The sequence below is a fragment of the Bubalus bubalis genome, chromosome 3 (genome assembly GCF_019923935.1).
Source record: "Bubalus bubalis isolate 160015118507 breed Murrah chromosome 3, NDDB_SH_1, whole genome shotgun sequence".
In the NCBI taxonomy this organism is placed as follows: Eukaryota; Metazoa; Chordata; class Mammalia; order Artiodactyla; family Bovidae; genus Bubalus; species Bubalus bubalis.
Window position 1 is genome coordinate 27,513,180 of NC_059159.1, and position 18,578 is coordinate 27,531,757.

At 43.8% G+C, this 18,578-nt stretch overlaps 2 protein-coding genes across 4 annotated transcripts; both read left to right on the forward strand.

Annotated features, from left to right (window-relative positions):
- The first annotated feature begins 2,875 nt into the window (after positions 1 to 2,875).
- On the forward strand, positions 2,876 to 15,124 carry LOC102415514 (nucleoside diphosphate kinase A 2). Of its 3 annotated transcripts, none has more exons than XM_006070173.4 (5): positions 2,876 to 3,014; positions 9,560 to 9,689; positions 13,090 to 13,191; positions 14,232 to 14,344; positions 14,818 to 15,124. In XM_006070173.4, exons 2-5 carry the CDS (start codon positions 9,564 to 9,566, stop codon positions 14,933 to 14,935), a joined length of 459 nt encoding a protein of 152 aa, XP_006070235.1. In that variant the 5' UTR covers positions 2,876 to 3,014; positions 9,560 to 9,563; the 3' UTR covers positions 14,936 to 15,124. The 3 variants fall into 3 exon arrangements, with proteins under 3 accessions (XP_006070235.1, XP_006070236.1, XP_006070234.1); XM_006070174.4 differs by having other exon boundaries at positions 2,925 to 3,064; XM_006070172.4 differs by having other exon boundaries at positions 2,940 to 3,072.
- Positions 11,748 to 12,321, forward strand: LOC102415195 (40S ribosomal protein S8-like; the record flags this gene model as incomplete). The annotated part of the gene is made up of 1 exon (XM_044939118.2): positions 11,748 to 12,321. A coding segment is annotated over exon 1 (528 nt), but the record flags the coding sequence as incomplete, so codon positions are not given.
- Positions 15,125 to 18,578: the final 3,454 nt, after the last annotated feature.

Below are 18,578 nucleotides of genomic sequence, written 5' to 3' on the forward strand. Positions count from 1 at the left end.
ACAAACTCAAAATGGATTAAAGATCTATATGTGAGACCAGAAACTATAAAACTCCTAAAGAAAAACAGGTAGAACACTCTCTATATAAATCACAGCAACATCTTTTTCAATCCATCTCCCAGAATAATGGAAATAAAAACAAAAATAAACAAATGGAATCTACTTAAATCCAAAAACTTTTGCACAGCAAAGGAAACAAAATGAAAGGACAACCCATAGATTGGGAGAAACTATCTGCAAATGATGTGACTGGTAAGAGATTAGTCTCCAAAAGTTACAAACAGCTTATGATGCTTAACAGCATCAAACCAAAAAACCCACTTGAAAAATGGGCAGAGGACCTGAACAGACTTTTCTCCAAAGAGGAAATACAGATGGCCAATAGATGTTCATTTCGAACAACAGATGTTCGAAAAAGTGTTAAATGTCACTAAGATGTTCAACCTCACTAGTTATTAGAGAAATGCAAGTCAAAACTACAATGAGCTATCACCTCACACCGGTCAGAATGGCTGTTACCAAAAAAAATCCACAAACAACAAATGCTGGAGAGGGTATGGAGAGAAGGGAACCCTCCTACACTGTTGGTGGGGATGTAAATTGGTACAGCCACTATGGAGAACAGTATAGAGGTTCCTTAATAAACTAAAAATAGAGCTACCATGTGACCCTGTAATCCCATTCCTGGGCACATATCCGGAGAAAAAGATGATCTGAAAGGATACATGCACCCCAATGTTCATTGCAACACAGCTTACAGTAGCCAAGACATGGAAGCAACCTAAATGTCCGTCGATAGAAAATGGATTTTGTGCATGAGTGCATGCTGAGTTATTTCAGTCGTGTCTGACTCTTTGTGACCCCATGGACTGTAGGCTCCTCTGTCCATGAGCTTCTCCAGGTGAGAATACTGGAGTGGGTTGCCATTTCCTTCTCCAGGGAATCTTCCTGACCTAGGGATGGAACCTGTATCTCTTACATCTCCTGCACTGGTATGCGGGTTCTTTCAGGCCACCCAGGAAGCCCCAAGAACATGTGGTATGTATATGCAATGGAATATGACTCAGCCATTAAAAAGAATGAAATAATGCCATTTGCAGCAACATAGATGTACCTAGAGATTGTCATACTGAGTGAAATAAGTCGGACAGAGGAGAAATATTGTGTAACATGTTATATTTGGAATCTAAAAAGAAATGATACAATTGAACTTACTTACAAAAAGAAAGAGATGCACAGACTTAGAAAACAAATTTATGGATGCCAGGGGGACAGGAAAGTTAGAGACTTCTGAAGGTCATGTACACTATTGAAAACGGATAACCAACAAGGACTATTGTACAGCACATGGAACTCTACTTGATGTTATGTGCCAACCTGGATGGTAGGGGGACTTCGAGAGAATCGATACATTTATATGTATGGCTGAGTCCCTTTGCTGTTCACCTGAAACCATCACAACATTGTTAATCGGCTATACTCCAATACAAAATAAAAACTTTAAATTAAAAAAAAAAAAAAAACAGAACCGGCAATTCTGCAATCTGATTACCCATGGTAGTCTTATGTGCCACAGGGAGAACCCAAGACACATAAGACGGGACTCAAACAACTCTGGGGTCAAACCTAGAGGAGTCAAGCTCTCAAGCTTGGCTCAATATATTGAGAGCATTGGCTCAATACACGATCATCACTAGCAAGTTTAGTTTGACAAACCGACTTCAGAATGAGAAATAAAGGTGAAAAAAAAACAATAAATTGCCAAACTTCATCTAATACTCCAGTCAGGTTAATGTACATACAAAACTTACAAGCATTTACTTAATTGGAAATTAAAGAAAACCATGCCCTAAAAACGAGGAAACTCTTTTATCCTACATGAAGTTAAATATAAAGCTGGCTTGATAAAAATATCTTCAGAATTTTGTTTTTAAATAAAGGCCTTCTACTGGGAAACTTTTATTCCTCTGTGTCTCTTGGATTTAAATGTTCTACCAGATCTTCCTAGGATGTTCTGTGTATGTGTGTGCTTGTATGTGTGTGTTTTAGAAATCTGACCTCTTCCGTGCTACTTAAAAATAATAATAATAAGTTTTGGCTGTGCTGGGTCTTTGTTGCTTTGCCTGGGTTTTCTGCAGTTCCATCAAGGGGAACTACTCTCTAGCTGTGGTGCCCTGGCTTCTCATCATGGTGGCTTCTCTTAATTGTGGAACATTGGCTTCTAGCTGTGTGGATGGGCTTCAGTAGTTGCAGTGGGCGGGCTCCACAGATGTGGGTCACAGGTCTTAGTTGCTCCTGGCATGGGGAAATCTTCCTGAACCAGGAATCGAACCTGTGTCCCCTGCATTGGCAGGCAGATTCTTATCCACTGTGCCACCAGGGAAGTCCCTCCTTGAGCTAAGTTTAGTTTACTTCTCAACCTTCCCCTCAATCCTGCTTTTTAAAACAGCATTTACATAATATATTGCATACGAATTTGCTCATTAGTTTATCCCCATTCTCAATCCCATCGCCAGCTTCAAGAAAACTTATTGTCATACCCCAGACCCTAAAATAGCGCCTGGTACACAGACGGTACTTGGGTAAGTAAATTTGCTTGGCAGGCTGGAAAGAACGAGTGAATGTAAAAGGAGGGCTACGGTCTACTTCTAGGTCAGAAGCTCTTCAGACTTCGCGTGAGCGCCACCTCTCGGGAGCCAATTTGGTCGAGAAAAAAGAAAGTTGAGTCACAGAATCTTAACGAAAAAAATAAAGCTTTTAAAATGGCGGAAGGTAGCTTGCCGGAAGAGCAGGGAAAAACAAGAGTAGCAGCTGCTCCCTAGAACGACGCCGGACTGTCAGGAGGAAGCGTAGGCGAGCGGTGTTCAGCAAAACGGGCCCTCCTGCAGCCGATCTAGGCAGAAGCGTTCCGCGCGGGTAGGTGCCGGGAAACTGGAGGAGCCGGGGCGTGTTTCCGGTGCTGGCGGCCGCAGACGGTGTTGAAGCCCAGGAAGCAGAAGCGTTCGTAAGAAGAGGTCGGGCTCCTGAAAGGAAAGGGAAACGAGTGGAGTCTGGGAAGGAGGAGGTGAAGAGGTGGGACTTGTTCAGCTCAGAGAGGTGGCCGGGGGGTCGGATGGGAGGGAATCGCCTGACGACTGGTCCAAACCTGTCAGCTCCCGTCCCACGCCACGTGGACTTACTTTGTCGGTGGCTGCCTTTCCGCGACTGTAGGGGTTGTGTCTTGTTTCTGGGCAGCAATAAATGACTCACTGTAGTACTCTTGCCTGGAAAATCCCATGGACGGGAACCTGGCGGGTTAAATCCACAGGGTCGCAAAGAGTGGGACACGACTGAGCGAGTACCTACACATACAGACAGAATGAACGACAGCTGTGTGTGGCAGGTGTACGCGGGGGACACTGATAGGGACTGTGTGTGGCTCTTTAGTCCCATTTTCTCCCGGGGAATCGGTGCTTATTTTAAGCTTCCATTAGGAGTTCTTCACCAGTTTGGGGGCTTTGTCTCTTTTTCTTGGAGGTGCAGGGTGATTATCATTTAAGAGATTTTCTTTGGTCTTACTGAGTGCTACGCCCTGTGGCTAGGTAGCAGGACAGACACAGAAGTAAACCATCCCTGTATAGATGCAGGAAGCCAGTGGAAAGACAGATAAACAGAAAATTCAAATATATTGTTACAGTGCTGTAATAAGAGGTAACTAAAGTACAGGAAGAGAGAGCCAGAAAGTGGTCCTGCTAGCCAGAGGGATTGTATTTCAAGATAAGAGGACTCCTTTCTCATCTTGTGGAGAAGGATCAGTTTCTGAGCCCAGTTTTCTCTGTAAAAGGAAAAGTCTAGAATCGGTTCTTTCTAGGCTTCCTTCCAGCGTGATGTCCCATGTCAGATATTACTCATGGTTTTAGTGCTCCCATAATCCACCATTTATTGGTTAGTCAGAATATGCTTTATGTCTCATGACATAACGTAAGTTGCATAGGGTTGGGTGATCTGGATTTTGGTGCTCTGAATCTGTTTCCTCGTTTGTAAAAGGAGATTGTAATGAAAGAATCTCTAATATCCCTTCTAGGTCTAAAACCACGACTGTGGCAGTAGGTCAAACCACATTTCAGACTGCCCTTTACATTATCACTGTGGTTTCCCTCGTCTGGATAGTTAAGAAAGATAGTGTCTTTTTAAAAATCTCCTGCCTTAGTTCTGCCACAGTATTGGGTACACAATACTATGTTTGAAAACTGGCTCCTGTACACAGAAGGAAATGAAGACAAAAAAAAGGCCAACCACTCAGATTGGTATATGGCAGGTGTAATGAGCAACAGAGTTTGAGGCCTATCTTGGGTGGTTGCAAGACGAGTAGATCTCTGCTCTTGTTCACCACAATTTTAAAATTATATATAGAGGCCTTAACTAGGTACAGTCACATGGTTCAGTTCAGAGGGTCTGAACAACCCCTTACTCTCTCAAGGCTGCTGTCCTTGGAACATCCCCTAATGTGAGGACAGTAGGGAGAGTGTAAATCCCAAGGACAGGGGCAGGGGTGAGGAGCTTGCAGTTGCTGGGATCAGCTGGAGTGTCAACTGATGGTCAAAACCTCCTCCAATACTCCATCCCTTGTGACCAGCCCTTACAATCTCACCCCCTCTCCTTCTGCAGGGTCAGAAGTGTGCCCTGAGAAGTCAGCAAGTGGTTCTGTCACATGGAGGTGGCTTGTTTGGCAGCTATCTGACTGCAGTGGAGGCAGATGCCACAGCAACAATATAAAGGCATATGCAAGAGAAAAGACAGATTAAGATGATTCTCAAAATAAATAACAGTTTTCTCCATCAAGAGCCCCATAATTTGAACCATTGATTTACTAAGTCCCCTTATGAGGCAGTAATAATGTCCAAGGCTATTCTGTTTTAGAGGACAGCTTTTCTCATTAAAGATTATTTTAGTATTCGGTTAAGATGGGCTTTGCACACGTCATTTAAGACTTGCTGGATGAATGGAGTAAGGGCCTGTCTGTATGCTTTAATGTCCTCCAGGCCAATGGAGGGGACCAAGATGGTGGCTCTGTCCATGGGATTCTCCAGGCAAGAATACTGAAGTGGTTGCCATTTCCTCCTCCAGGGATAGGGCCTAGGAGCGCCCACATTTCTAGAGACAGTGGACTGGTGGTAGGGTGCTCATCTGCTACAAATGGACAGGTCGTTTAGTCATTGTGAGGGTTTGAGCCATGGCAGAGGTGGGTAGATGGAACTTATTCTTAACAACCCCTTCAAAGGAAGGGAAGTTCTTTCCATGATGTGCTGTTCCTTTGTGAGAAGCTTTGCCCAGAGGAGCATTGCGTACAGTGCTAGAAGCTGCTGTTCTGTGGGGTGTATTGGGTGTCTGCCCTCTTCCAGAGCCGGAACCAAAATCCTAGGGGAACTCTCCTTCTCTACCACAGTGCCCAACTCAGACCTTCCTGAGTAATAGGTGCGTCTAACTCAAATGGGAGCCCAGCTTGGGAAGTGGCTACCATTTGAGTTAGCCACTTGGAAGAGCCTTAATTTGCTTCACTAGTATTTTTTGCCATCTCAAAGGCAAAATAACCTGCTGCTCTAATAAGACTGCTGCTGTAATCCCCAGTCCCACGTATGCCTTGTCTTTACCAGGTGATATAAGGGATGGAGGCACTGTGCCAGGTGAGGAATAAAAGTCCTCCAAAACCTCCAAATTCCTACAAAGGCTTGCATCTGTTTCACGTTCTTAGGGGTTGGATAAGCTTGTACCTTATCAGTGACAACTTCTGGGACAATTTATCTGACCAAAGGACTGCCAAAAACTTTCCCAAGGTGTCTGGGCCCTGAATTTTCTGTGAGTGCACTGCCCACCTTCTCCCTCATGGATGTTCCGACAAAGCCTGCAGAGTGTTCTACCGCAGGGGCAAGTCATCACATGTTCACAGTATCATATCATTGATGTAATGGACCTGTTTTATCAGAGTGGGGAAAGGAAACAGGGACAAGTCTTTGGCTATCGCCCAAGCATGTGGGGTTGTGCAGGTAGCCACGGGGAAGTCCTTGAAACGTCCATTACTGCCCGTCTCACATGAAGGCAAATTGATCTTAGTTATCAGTAACTTATGCTTGTAAAAAGTTTTCCATAAATCTCCTTGAAGATGAAGCATATTAAAAAAAATAATAATTTCTTTTTCGCTGTACCAGGTCTTCATTTCTGTGAGCAGGCTTTCTCTAGCTGCGGGGAGCGGAGGCTTTTCTAGTTGTGGTGCTGAGCTTTGCGTTGCAGTGACTTCTGTAGGCTCCAGGGTGCGCAGGGTGCTTGTGGCACTTGGGCTCAGTAGTTGTGACTCGTGGGATCTAAGCACAGGCTCAGTAGTTGTGGTGTGCAGGCTCAGTTGCCTGTGGCATGTGGAATCCTGGACCAGGGATCGAACCTGTGTGCCCTACGCTGGCAGGCGGATTCCTCACCATTGGACCCCCAGGGAAGTCCAAGATGACACACTTTTGCAGGAACAGTTTTGCAAATCATCAGAGTAAATCAATGACTGTAAATGATAAAAAAGAAACTTTTATATGACTATAGCTAAAGATCTTATGAGAGTTCATTATAATTCAGTTGACAAGGAAATGTGATTTTTTTGGATACACATTTAAAAAGTATAGTTGATAACATTATACCAAGACATAGCAGATTTTTAGAAATTTCATACAAATATACCCCAAAGAAAGTTTAACATCACTTCTTATTTGATAATGCTTCCCATATAATTTAATATATTAAATAGGCTAATTAGTTTAATATCTCTCTTTTATAAGGAAAGAGAATATATCTTTTGAATTGTTCTAGAGGTTCTCTCGGAGAAGGCAATGGCACCCCACTCCAGTACTCTTGCCTGGAAAATCCCATGGACGGAGGGCCTGGTGGGCTGTAGTCCATGGGGTCGCGAAGAGTCGGACAGGACTGAGCGACTTCACTTTCACTTTTCACTTTCATGCATTGGAGAAGGAAATGGCAACCCACTCCAGTGTTCTTGCCTGGAGAATCCCAGGGACGGGGAGCCTGGTGGGCTGCTGTCTATGGGGATGCACAGAGTCGGACACGACTGACGTGACTTAGCAGCAGCAGCAGCAGCAGTAGAGGTTCTCTGGAAAATCCCAGAGTTAGTTCTAGGTCAACAAAACTTTATTTACGAATAGATTTTTGGAGAGCTTATCAAAAATACCAAAAGGTTTTAAAACACGATTAAATAGGATCTTAGGTCACTGTGAATTAATAGTTTTCTATTTAACTTAAGTTACAAAGACTCCAAAGGCAAATATAGACAGTTACATAATTGATAAAAAAAAACAAACCCAAACTTAGCCTTTTTAATAGAGAAGATTCATAGAGAAATACACCCCAAAACTCCTAAGAGAAAACTTTCATTCTTTCTCTCTTGAAATTGTAAACTTACCACATGTTTGAAATGTAAATATCACAGGAGATAACTAAAATATTGCCCACAGATTGAAGAAAGAGGGTGGGGAGGGGTGTGAAAACCGTCTGCTATAGGACCGCCCTCCCACAAAATCTAGTCCTCAGCTTCCATCAAAGGCAAGTACAAAAAAATATTTTGTGAATCAAAGACCTGAGAAAGATAACATGAAGCACAAGAAATTTTGATAAAACACAGAATCTTTTTCTAGGCAGGTTACTCAAAAGGTAATAAAAGCCTCTCACAATCCCGTAAGGAACAGACCAGTAGTCCAGCAAAATTTTGTCCTTTGCGCACATAAAAGAAAGTTGTTTAGCTTTCATAAGTACACTATTGATATCAAAGCTTATTTTTCTTTAGGCCAACTAAATAGAGCTTTTTTACAAATTGATTTTGACAACTCTCGAGATAGAAAAATATCACCTATATTTATAACACATCCATAGACATATGAAATACAGATAGACACAAACAAAGACTCCATAGCTGTCTCTCCAATAACTTGAGCCATGAATCAGGTATCCACTCACATGGCTAAAGCCTTTTACTAATATTTGTAGAGAAGACTTTAAAAATTCGGGAATTTCCTGGTGGTGCGGTGATTAGGACTCCATGCTTCCACTGCAGGGGCCATGAGTTCAATCTCTGGTTGGAGAACTAAGATCACTCAAGCCTCACAGCACGGCCAAAACAGGTTTTTTTGTACTTGGCTTTGATGGACGCTGAAGACTAGATTTTGTGGGAGGGCGGTCCTATAGCAAACTGTTTTCACACCCCTCCCCACCCTTTTTCTTCAATCTGTGGGCAATGTTTTAATTATCTCCTGTGATATTTACATTTCAAACACATGGTAAGATTTACAATTTCAAGAGACAGAAAGAATGCAAGTTTTCTCTTAGAAGCTTTGGGGTGTATTTCTCTATTACCATAAGTCTAGGGTAATTACTGATGAAAATTTTTCTTTGTATTAGGGGCTGGACAGCGTCAAGTGCATCATCTGTTTCATTGTCAATCACCACAACATCCTCCCTTTAGTGCTTCTAACTTTCCCAAGGATTCTGTCTCTTAGTGTCCTAATCAGGCTTTGTCACAGCACTTGGACATTAATCTGCAGCAGCTTGTGCTCTCCTAGCTTTGCTACATAAAAGCTAAGGTCTCCAACTTTTACCTTGTCTCAGCTGGCAGAGCAGTGGATACCTGCATGTTCTTCTCTAACTTCAGCTCTTCCAGCTAACTCAGGCTTCAGCCTCTAGTGCGTCTGTGGCCAGTGGCTTGCCCACTGTGGCAGCCACTCATTTCTCATCTTTGTTGCCTGTGTAGTTTCTCTAACAAATATGTTAAAGTAGCCAGAGTTTTTGGGGCATCCCTGTTCTCCTGTAGTGGTCCACAGCATCAGACATACAGGCCACCTTCCCCACATAGAGGTAGATGTTCAGCTTGGAGTTCTAGGGATGCTTCTTTCTCAAGGCCCATTTCTTCAGTCTCTTGGCTGGCTCACCAATTGTTAGTTCACAAAATTGGCCCTGTATGTAGAGGGCAAGGAGAGACCAAAGAGGCAGACCACTCTAGGTTGGAAGGTGGCAGTTTTAATAAGACAGGGAACATACACATGAGGCTTATCTTGGCTGACTGCATTGTACACACCCATCAGAATCTTAAAATTTATATAGAGGCCTTAACTGGGTTCAGTCACATGTTTTGTGCAGATGGTCTCAATAACACCTTACCTCTCTCAAAGCTGCATCCTTGAATGGCTCCTGCTATGGGAATAGTGTACAGAGTGTATATTCCAAGGACCGGGGAGGGAGTGAGGAGCCTCTGATCGCCTGGGTCCAGGTTGAGGGTGAACTGGCAGTCACATCCTCTTGATATGACTTAACAGAAGCTTATTAAATCAAATGAAATAGCACTTATAACCCCAGCTTTTCGACCCTTCCCCACTCTGGGATATTTATTCATAGATGGGGGTCTGAGGTGGAATTAGAGAGTCCTGGAATTGATGTCACAGATTTAAAGCAGCTTTATGGGATAATCGCTTGAGAAGGATAATGATGTAGGCAGGATATTCAGTGTTGCTTCATCCCTCCACCTGCCTATCCCCAGGACCATGGCCAGCAGCGAGCGCACCTTCATTGCCATCAAGCCCGATGGAGTCCAGCGAGGCCTCATGGGAGAAATAATCAAGCGTTTTGAGCAAAAGGGATTCCGTCTTGTTGCCATGAAATTCATGCGGGTAAGTGGACTTCATTGCTATTTCTTCATAGAAATAGGGGAACACCGTAGGTCAGCCTCTCTCTTTCTCCCTTCAGATCATTTTGGACTTCTCCATTTAGGGTGAATAAATGTCCTGAAACGGTGGCCTCTCCACTGAGTCCTGGAACAGCACGAGTTATTCAGGACTTGCAGAAGTAGCCTCCCTTTTCTCTTGGCAGTGCAGAGTTCCACATATTACTGTAGCACAGTGATTTCTGACTCAAAGCCCTGGGCCTGTTTGAGCTGCTGATCTTGAGCTTCCTGAGCAGATCATTTTTGAGACTCCCCAGCCCTCACCTTTGCCCCCACCCCCCACCATTTGAGGCAAATTGTTCTTCAGCAAGGAAGTCTTTTTATCATTGTTTACCACCTGCCTAGCGTCTAGCATGTATTAGGCGCTATCCGGGCATATAGGGGAAAGTTGTGGCTGTGCCCTTGGGGAGGCCCACCTGAAACAACAGAGAGCAGACACCCTTGCAAGATACCTGCAAAGCAATATTTCAAAAACTCCAAAGGACTGATTGGCCAAGAACCCTTCTTCAAACAGACCTGGGAAATAAGAACTTAAATTCTCAAAGCAAATACATTAGGGAATCATCTTTTTTTTCCCTATTAAGAGTCAACTTTAGTGAATGAATCAGAGAAAAAGAGTCAACTTTGGACTTTCCCAGTGCATTTCATTTTTTAGCTGTGCTGCATGGCTTGTGGGATCTTAGTTCCGTGACCAGGGAACGAACCTCGGCCCTGGCAGTAAAAGCATTGAATTCTAGCCACTGGGCTGCCAGGGAATTCCCCGTCTGGTGCATATTAAATTTAGTTTGATTTGCACTGTAGTTCCTATGTGATGTTTTAGAAAGAGTGTGTTAATATAAGAGGGAGCAGACTGATGTTAATGCTGAGGGGATAGCATGATAGAATGGTTAGAACCAGGTATTGGACTAGCAGTGCTTTCCAGAGAGTTTGTATATTGAATTAGGTTTTGAAGGTAAAGTGAAATCAAAGTATTATTGATCGGATATTTACCATGTGTTGGGCATATGTGTTTTCTCACTAGCTCTCATGTCAACCCAGAGAAGTATTTATTTCTATTCCCATGGTTGTTAACAATAAGGAAGCTAACTGAGGCTTGGAGAGTTTAAGTAATGTGTGGTTACCCAGTCGGTGTTGTAGCTAGGATTTTAACTCAGGGCTCTCTGACCCATAAGTGCATACATTTTGTCCTTTATACTGTTTCCTATCAAGGGTTTGGACTTGGTGAAGAATGGGAGGGGGGATAGCTGCCATGAGCCTACAGGGTTATTTAAATCTGATGTGAAGGAAAACTTGAGTTCCCTCCCACCTGCCCCCCGCCTCCTCCCACCCCACCCCCCCGCCCCCACACACAAAAAAAGCCAGTGCCAATGAATAGAATTAAAAGAATGTTGGTAAGGGAAGGTCATCAGGAGACAATCACTGCAAGTCTCCCACATGGATGGAAGGGATGGGTCAGGATGAATACTAACGGGGTGATGATGTAGCTGTGTAATTTCACTTTGGCAAGAGACGACCAACGGGGCTGAACGATAGCATGTTCAGGATGTGCTTTTTGGCAGCAAATCCCCACGTTTGTGTGTATCGCTGAAGTGTGCAGCATTCTGTACGAAGCAGTACTACAGAACTGGGAAAACTAAGGGATCTCATTAGACCCTTAAGGAGCATGTAAGTGTAGCAAAGAGGAAACACAGGTGAGTCGAGTTGGCATTGCTAAGCAGATGGTTTGCTCTCTATAACTAGTCTGATTTGTTCCCAGATACCGGCCTTGGAACGTGAAAGATTTATTCTTTAGTAAAATGACTTATTGTTAGACGGCATGTGCTTTGGGGTGGTTTGCAGTACCTGTGGAAATTGCATGGTCCCTGCACTGGGCCTTTGGTATTTTTTAAATGTGATGAGAAATGGCCTGGTTCAGTTTGCTTTTCATCCAATGCTGAGACCACCTCCCTCTAAGATTTTAGTTGAGGATTGTTTGGGAATGGAAATTCATTGTATTGTTAGTTCTTCTGTCTAAAATACCATGGCTGGCTCTTTCCAGCCAGCGCCGAGCGATGGGCATCTCTCCGGACAACTGGCACAAGCGCCGTAAGACCGGGGGCAAGAGAAAGCCCTACCACAAGAAGCGGAAGTATGAGCTGGGACGCCCCGCTGCCAACACAAAGATTGGCCCCCGCTGCATACACACAGTCCGTGTGCGGGGAGGCAACAAGAAGTACCGGGCCTTGAGGCTGGACGTGGGGAACTTCTCCTGGGGCTCAGAGTGTTGTACACGCAAGACAAGAATAATCGATGTTGTCTATAATGCATCCAACAACGAACTGGTCCGTACCAAGACCCTGGTGAAGAACTGTATTGTGCTTATCGACAGCACACCGTACCGACAGTGGTACGAGTCCCACTATGCACTGCCCCTGGGCCACAAGAAGGGGGCCAAGCTGACTCCTGAGGAGGAAGAAGCACTGTTTATAATAGCCAGGACATGGAAGCAACCTAGATGTCCATCAGCAGATGAATGGATAAGAAAGCTATGGTACATATACACAATGGGGTATTACTCAGCCATTAAAAAGAATACATTTGAATCAGTTCTAATGAGGTGGATGAAACTGGAGCCTATTATACAGAGTGAAGTAAGCCAGAAAGAAAAACACCAATACAGTATACTAACACATATATATGGAATTTAGAAAGATGGTAACAATAACCCTGTGTACGAGACAGCAAAAGAGACACTGATGTATAGAACAGTCTTATGGACTCTGTGGGAGAGGGAGAGGGTGGGAAGATTTGGGAGAATGGCATTGAAACATGTAAAATATCATGTATGAAACGAGTTGCCAGTCCAGGTTCGATGCACGATACTGGATGCTTGGGGCTAGTGCACTGGGACGACCCAGAGGGATGGTATGGGGAGGGAGGAGGGAGGAGGGTGCAGGATGGGGAACATATGTATACCTGTGGCGGATTCATTTTGATATTTGGCAAAACTAATACAATTATGTAAAGTTTAAAAAATAAATTAAAAAAAAAATAGTAAGCAAACAGTATAAACTGATCTTACCAAAAAAAAAAAAAAAAAAAAAAATACCATGGCTGGATTCAGTTCTAATGTTCTGTAATTTTATACTGATCAGTCAAGGACAATAGGGGAAAGTTGGTACAAAGCTGGAGCACTTATAGTCCCTGTCACTTCTTCCTTTTGGTAAGTTGAGTGAATTAGATTGTAATAGAACAAGTGAGCTGAGAGCTCACGTTTTAAATGGCAGGATGGGTGAGTGGGAAATAACTAAATTGCTGGTTCTTAAATAGTTTGGGGATGAAATTTCTTTCTCTATCTCATGGGCTAGGCTTCTGAAGACCTTCTCAAGGAGCACTATATTGACCTGAAGGACCGTCCATTCTTTGCTGGCCTGGTGAAATACATGCACTCAGGGCCAGTGGTTGCCATGGTGAGTGTACATGTTTGGGATGTTGATACAAATGGCTCAGTTGAGAGCGAAGAGTGAATGTTGTGATTCCTGCTCCTAATGCCAGGTCTTCATTGATGCAAGGATGCTGAGCCTGGGGCATTGGACAATTACAGTATGAGTTTTCTGACTCACCAAAGGCAAAATACATTTGCTTGGTGAGCTGAAGACTCACATCTGGGAGACATTAGAAGAGATATGCCTGACTGTAAGCTCCTGGAGGGTAGAGAGATTGTGTCTTATTTATTGTAGTAATTCTTCTCTGAGTATGTACTGGTTGTCATCTTTGTGCCAGGCTCTTTTTTAGACACTGGGGATATAATCATGAATGAGACAAAAATAGGTAACTGTTTTCATAGCTTTCCTTGCCTACATATCCTGAAAAGGGAGGATGGGCAGATAATATAGAAAGCAAAAATCATACATATCAGCTAATGATTAATGATGCACAGAAATGAAATAAGATGATGTAATAGGAAGTGACCACATTAGATTGAGTGGTCAATAAACATGATTTTCAAACTGAGATCTGCATGAGAAGGAGCCGGCTATGCACAAATTTACAGTGAACAGCATTCCCAACCAAGAAAATAGCATGTGCAAAGAACCTGGGGTGGGGAACTTTTTGAAGTACAGAAGGACGTTTGGAATAGGTGAAACCTGGTGGGTGAAAGGAAAAGTTGGGTGAGATTAATTCAGTGGCAGAGGCAGAGGCCAGATTATGTGGGGCTGTCTTGGCCCTGTACTTCATGACTGCTGGGAGGCTGTAGGAGTTTTTTTCACTTGGTCTTTTAAAAAGTCGACTCTGGCTGCTGTGTCAAGAATAGATAGTAGAAAAGCAAGAGGAGTGCAGGAAGATCAATTTTCCCAGTGCTGGAACACTTAGATGCCCCATAAATACTTGTTCGATGAATGAATGCCATTTTATGAGAGCCTTTTATTTTCTTTTTGAATTAATAGTTTTCAGACTTTCTGCTGAGATTGATTTTTTTCCTTAACCGTATCTTCTTTTGTCCTTGGAGGTCTGGGAGGGACTGAATGTTGTGAAGACAGGTCGAGTGATGCTTGGGGAGACTAACCCTGCGGACTCCAAGCCTGGGACCATCCGTGGGGACTTTTGCATCCAAGTTGGCAGGTAGGGGTTGTTGCATTTTACTTTTTTCTAAAATCCAAGTTGGGTGCAGTAAGAATGTGGTTTTCTGCAGCTGAGGGTAGACATGATGCCATATACAGATCCATTTATAATCAGAGTTTATTGTTTCCCTCTTTCTTAATTTGGCTTTTCTTAGCTTGGCTTTGCAGGCCCTCTGCCTTTGGTCATCATCATCACTGTGGTTGCGCCTCTGCTGTGAGAGTAGAACCTTCCTGAAGGCTCCCACTGCCTGCATTAGTGTTCAGATGGGCTGAATATCAGAGGGCTGGATGTGTGGAGGGAATTCTTTATCCTTACTTTGATGGCAACTATAGGTTTCTTCTTTTGACAAGAAATAATGTACATGGAGCTTTGTTTTTTATCCTGCTCTGTGGCTATAGGCTTTCTGGCAATGGGAATGAAGGGAGCTTCTGGGCAGTTTAATCCTGGTTTTGGCCATCTCTTTCCCCATCCAGGAACATTATCCATGGCAGTGATTCCGTGGAGAGTGCAGAGAAGGAGATTGCCTTGTGGTTTCGCCCTGAGGAACTGGTCAATTACAAGAGCTGTGCTCAGAACTGGATCTACGAGTGACTTGGAAGCAGACCACAGTGCTCGTCCCATGCTAGTTTTCTTCCCTCCCGCAGGCAAGGACCAGGCCATTGCAAACCTGGTTATTTCTGAGAACTTGCTTTTCATTTGGAGGGAAACTCTGGGAGCTGTGGGTGCTCCACGTACAGTGTTAAATGCTATCATCAGATTAAAATGTTCATCTCAAGGAAAGAGTCATTGAGTTACTTTTGTTTTGTTGTATTGCTTTGTATTCTTTTCTTTTTTTAGGTACTTGGCTAATCTAATAGAGTGTAAATACAATATAAATTATTTATATTGGCCTGAGAGATCATACATACACACACGTTTTTTGCCCGTCCCTCTTTTCCCTGCGTTCCGTCCATTCTTGGCACTGAGCCAGTCAACAGCTATCTGCCAGGGATCTGCTCGGTTGCCCAAACTGTACTATATACATCAAGGATTCCCTGGAAATAAAAGATATTAATATCTTTCTTGCTCTTGAGAAACTCTCAGGGATTCAGTGTTTGGGCGAGTGTGAGAAGTTGTAACTACTCCAAAACAGAAAAGCTATGTGGATAGTGGGCCTGGATTTCTGAGATGACCTTAAAAGATGCAGGAGTTATTTTGTAAAGAGTTTTGATTTGTTAGGATATTGATTTGGTTGCTTTAACAGAGACAAGATGGAAATGTATGTATTTATTAATAAGTTCAAACTGGAAATCTCATGTTGATCACTGTGATGGCAATTAACAGTACTGTACTGTATACTTCAAATTTGCTAGATTGGGTAGATCTGTGTTCTCACCACAAGAAAGAGAGAGGGAGGGAGGGAGGAAATGGTAACTATGGGAAGCTATGGTTATATTAGCTTGATTTTATTAGCTTGCAGGTAGATAGAGCCACAGGACCAAGTTCTGGCCAAAGAGATGTGGAAAAGTGAGGATGGTAAATTTAAGGTTGTACTTTGCAAAAGAAGAGGTAATCCTACTTCCTGACTTGCTAGAAGCTGGATATAGGGCCGGTAGCATCTGTCTTGGATTGGATGGAGGGGACTGAGTCCCTGGACCACCTCAAGGATTAGAGCTTTACGACTATCATCACCTCTATGAGCCATACCTGCTTGGATTCTGCCCCCGCCCCCCATCAGTTTTACTGAAGTATAATTGACAAAATTGTAAGATATTTAGTGTACAACATGATTGGATGTAAGTATACAAACAATATACATTGTGAAAGGATTTATTCCATTGGGGGCCACCTTCTCTTAGAGCAGCTGAGGACTAGATGTATTTCTAGTTCATACAAAGAATGGTGGGGTGGGTGGGGGGCGAGAGAGAGTACCAGGACTTTGGGGGAATGAATATATGTGTAGTAAGACAGGAGGGTTGTGAAACTGCATACCTCATCTCAGGACTTAATGAAGCTCAGGTTCTTTATATCTCAGCACAGAAGGAATTCAGCAAGAGACAAAGGTAAGAAGTAGATTTATTAAGGATGCTTGTGAAGGGTACCAGTGGGCAGGCAAGAGGGCTGTTCCCTGAGAACTAAGTGGGTTTTTTTAATATCAAAGGAAAAGTGGGGAGGTAGAGAATGAAGGAGGAAACAGAACTGGCTCCATCTTTGAAAGCAGGACTCCATCTTGGGCCAGACTCTGGACTTTAAGCTATATGCCCAGTATCTATGGAAACGACATACCAACTGGAAAACCAGACCCCTGGATGGAAGAGCCCCAGGGTTTGTACCTAGACTCTCCATAGCCTGAAAGAATACCCTAATTATCTGTGTAACCAAATAGAATCATAAATTCTATTATGCTTATTGGGGTATGACCACAGGCCTATTGATAATTGTCCACTGTTAACTACTTAGGCTGAAGGCATATGAATCACGGGTTAACTTTGATTGCATGTTTCTTTTCCTTTGTTCAGTCTAGTTTCAGGAAATTTGGGGAGATGGGTTTGGGCACGTACACTTAGGGTATATAAGGTTTTCACAAAAGTGGTCAGGGTCCTTGGCTAAGAGGAGACTGCCTTGAGCCCGCCGGTGTAATAAACTGCACTCCACTATCTGCATTGTTCTTCTGAGTGAGTTTGTTTCTTGGAACGTGTGGCTACAACAAGACCACTTTCTTCCTCTTCTTTCATAAATATGTTGCAGGAAAATGGGGCACAAGAGGATGGTCTTGTCCTAGGTCTTGGGATGGGCCACCAAGTGAAGGTCCTTGGCTTTGTGCAGGAAAGAATTTAAGAGCAAGCATAGTAAAGTGAAAGCAGTTTTACTGAGAGAGAGACACATTCTGTTACTGAACTTGTGTTCATGTGCCTGATGCACAATTAGGCCAAACAATACCTAAATGTTGGAGTTTGGAGCCGAGAAAGACTTACTGCAGGGCCATGCAAGGAGATGGGTGGCTCATGCCCCTGAACCCCTCCCCACCCCCCAGCCCCATTTCTCAAAAGGTTTCAGCAAAGCATTTTTAAAGGTCAGGTGAGGGAGTGGGATTGTAGGGTGTGTGATCAGCTTGTGCACAGTTCTCTAATTGGTTGATTGTGAGGTAACAGGGTGGTGTCACTGGAGTTAACATAATCCTTAGGCTCTAGGAGACCTGGGGGCTATGTGTCCTTGGTCATCAAATAGTTAAATATCTTCCATTTAGTGGGGGCTTTCACATGTGTAAAACTACTCAGGATATGTGCATCAGGTACTATTATCTCAGTACTTCAGAGAGGAGCTAAAGCAGAGGATTCTGGGGGAAGGTCTGTCTCAGAAGGCCCCATGGGGGCCTGGTTGGTTACAATTCCATAGGTAGTCTGTCTCAGGAGGCAAAGTAGCCCTGAGATGTGGGGTGGTTAGTTTTTATGGGCTGGGTATTTCCATAGGCTAAAGAGTAGAAGGAATATTCTAATCACCTTGGAGAAGGGGTGGGGGATTTCCATGATTTGGGCCACTGCCCACTTTTTGGCCTTTCAGTCTTGGCCTTGGAACTTGATGCCTGTGTTTGTGTTATTTGTTGCAGGAAGGGGGACCTCTTCCAGGGCCCGAAACTGGGCTCTTGTCTAACACTCGAAAATGAATTGTCCAAGGAGACACATGTGCTGACAAAGCAAGAGATTTTATTGGGAAAGGGCACCCGGGTGGAGAGCAGCTGGGTAAGGAAACCCAGGAGAACTGCTCTGCCACGTGGCTTGCAGTCTCAGGTTTTATGGTGATTGGATTAGTTTCCGGGTTGTCTTTAGCCAATCATTCTGACTCAGAGTCCTTCCTGGTGGTGCACTCCTTGTTCAGCCAAGATGGATGCTAGAGAGAAGGATTTTGGGAGGTGGTCGGACCTGTGGTGTCTCCTTTTGACCTTTCCCAAACTCTTCCAGTTGGTGGAGGCTTATTGGTTCCATGTTCCTTACTAGGATCTCCTGTTGTAAAACAACTTATGCAAATGGTTACTATGGTGCCTGGCCAGGGTGGAAGGTTTCAATTAGTGTGCTTCCCCTAACAATTTAGCATGCTAGTGAGAAGGCGATGGCACCCTACTCCAGTACTCTTGCCTGGAAAACCCCATGGATGGAGGAGCCTGTTGGGCTGCAGTCCATGGGGTCGTGAAGAGTCGGATACGACTGAGCGACTTCCCTTTCACTTTTCACTTTCATGCATTGCAGAAGGAAATGGC

Coding starts and splice junctions, on each gene's coding strand:
- LOC102415514 (XM_006070173.4), top strand. CDS start 9,564: ATGGCCAGCAGCGAGCGCACCTTCATTGCCATCAAGCCCGATGGAGTC. Junction 13,192..14,231: donor CAGGGCCAGTGGTTGCCATG/GTGAGTGTACAT, acceptor TTGTCCTTGGAG/GTCTGGGAGGGACTGAATGT. Junction 14,345..14,817: donor TTTTGCATCCAAGTTGGCAG/GTAGGGGTTGTT, acceptor TTCCCCATCCAG/GAACATTATCCATGGCAGTG.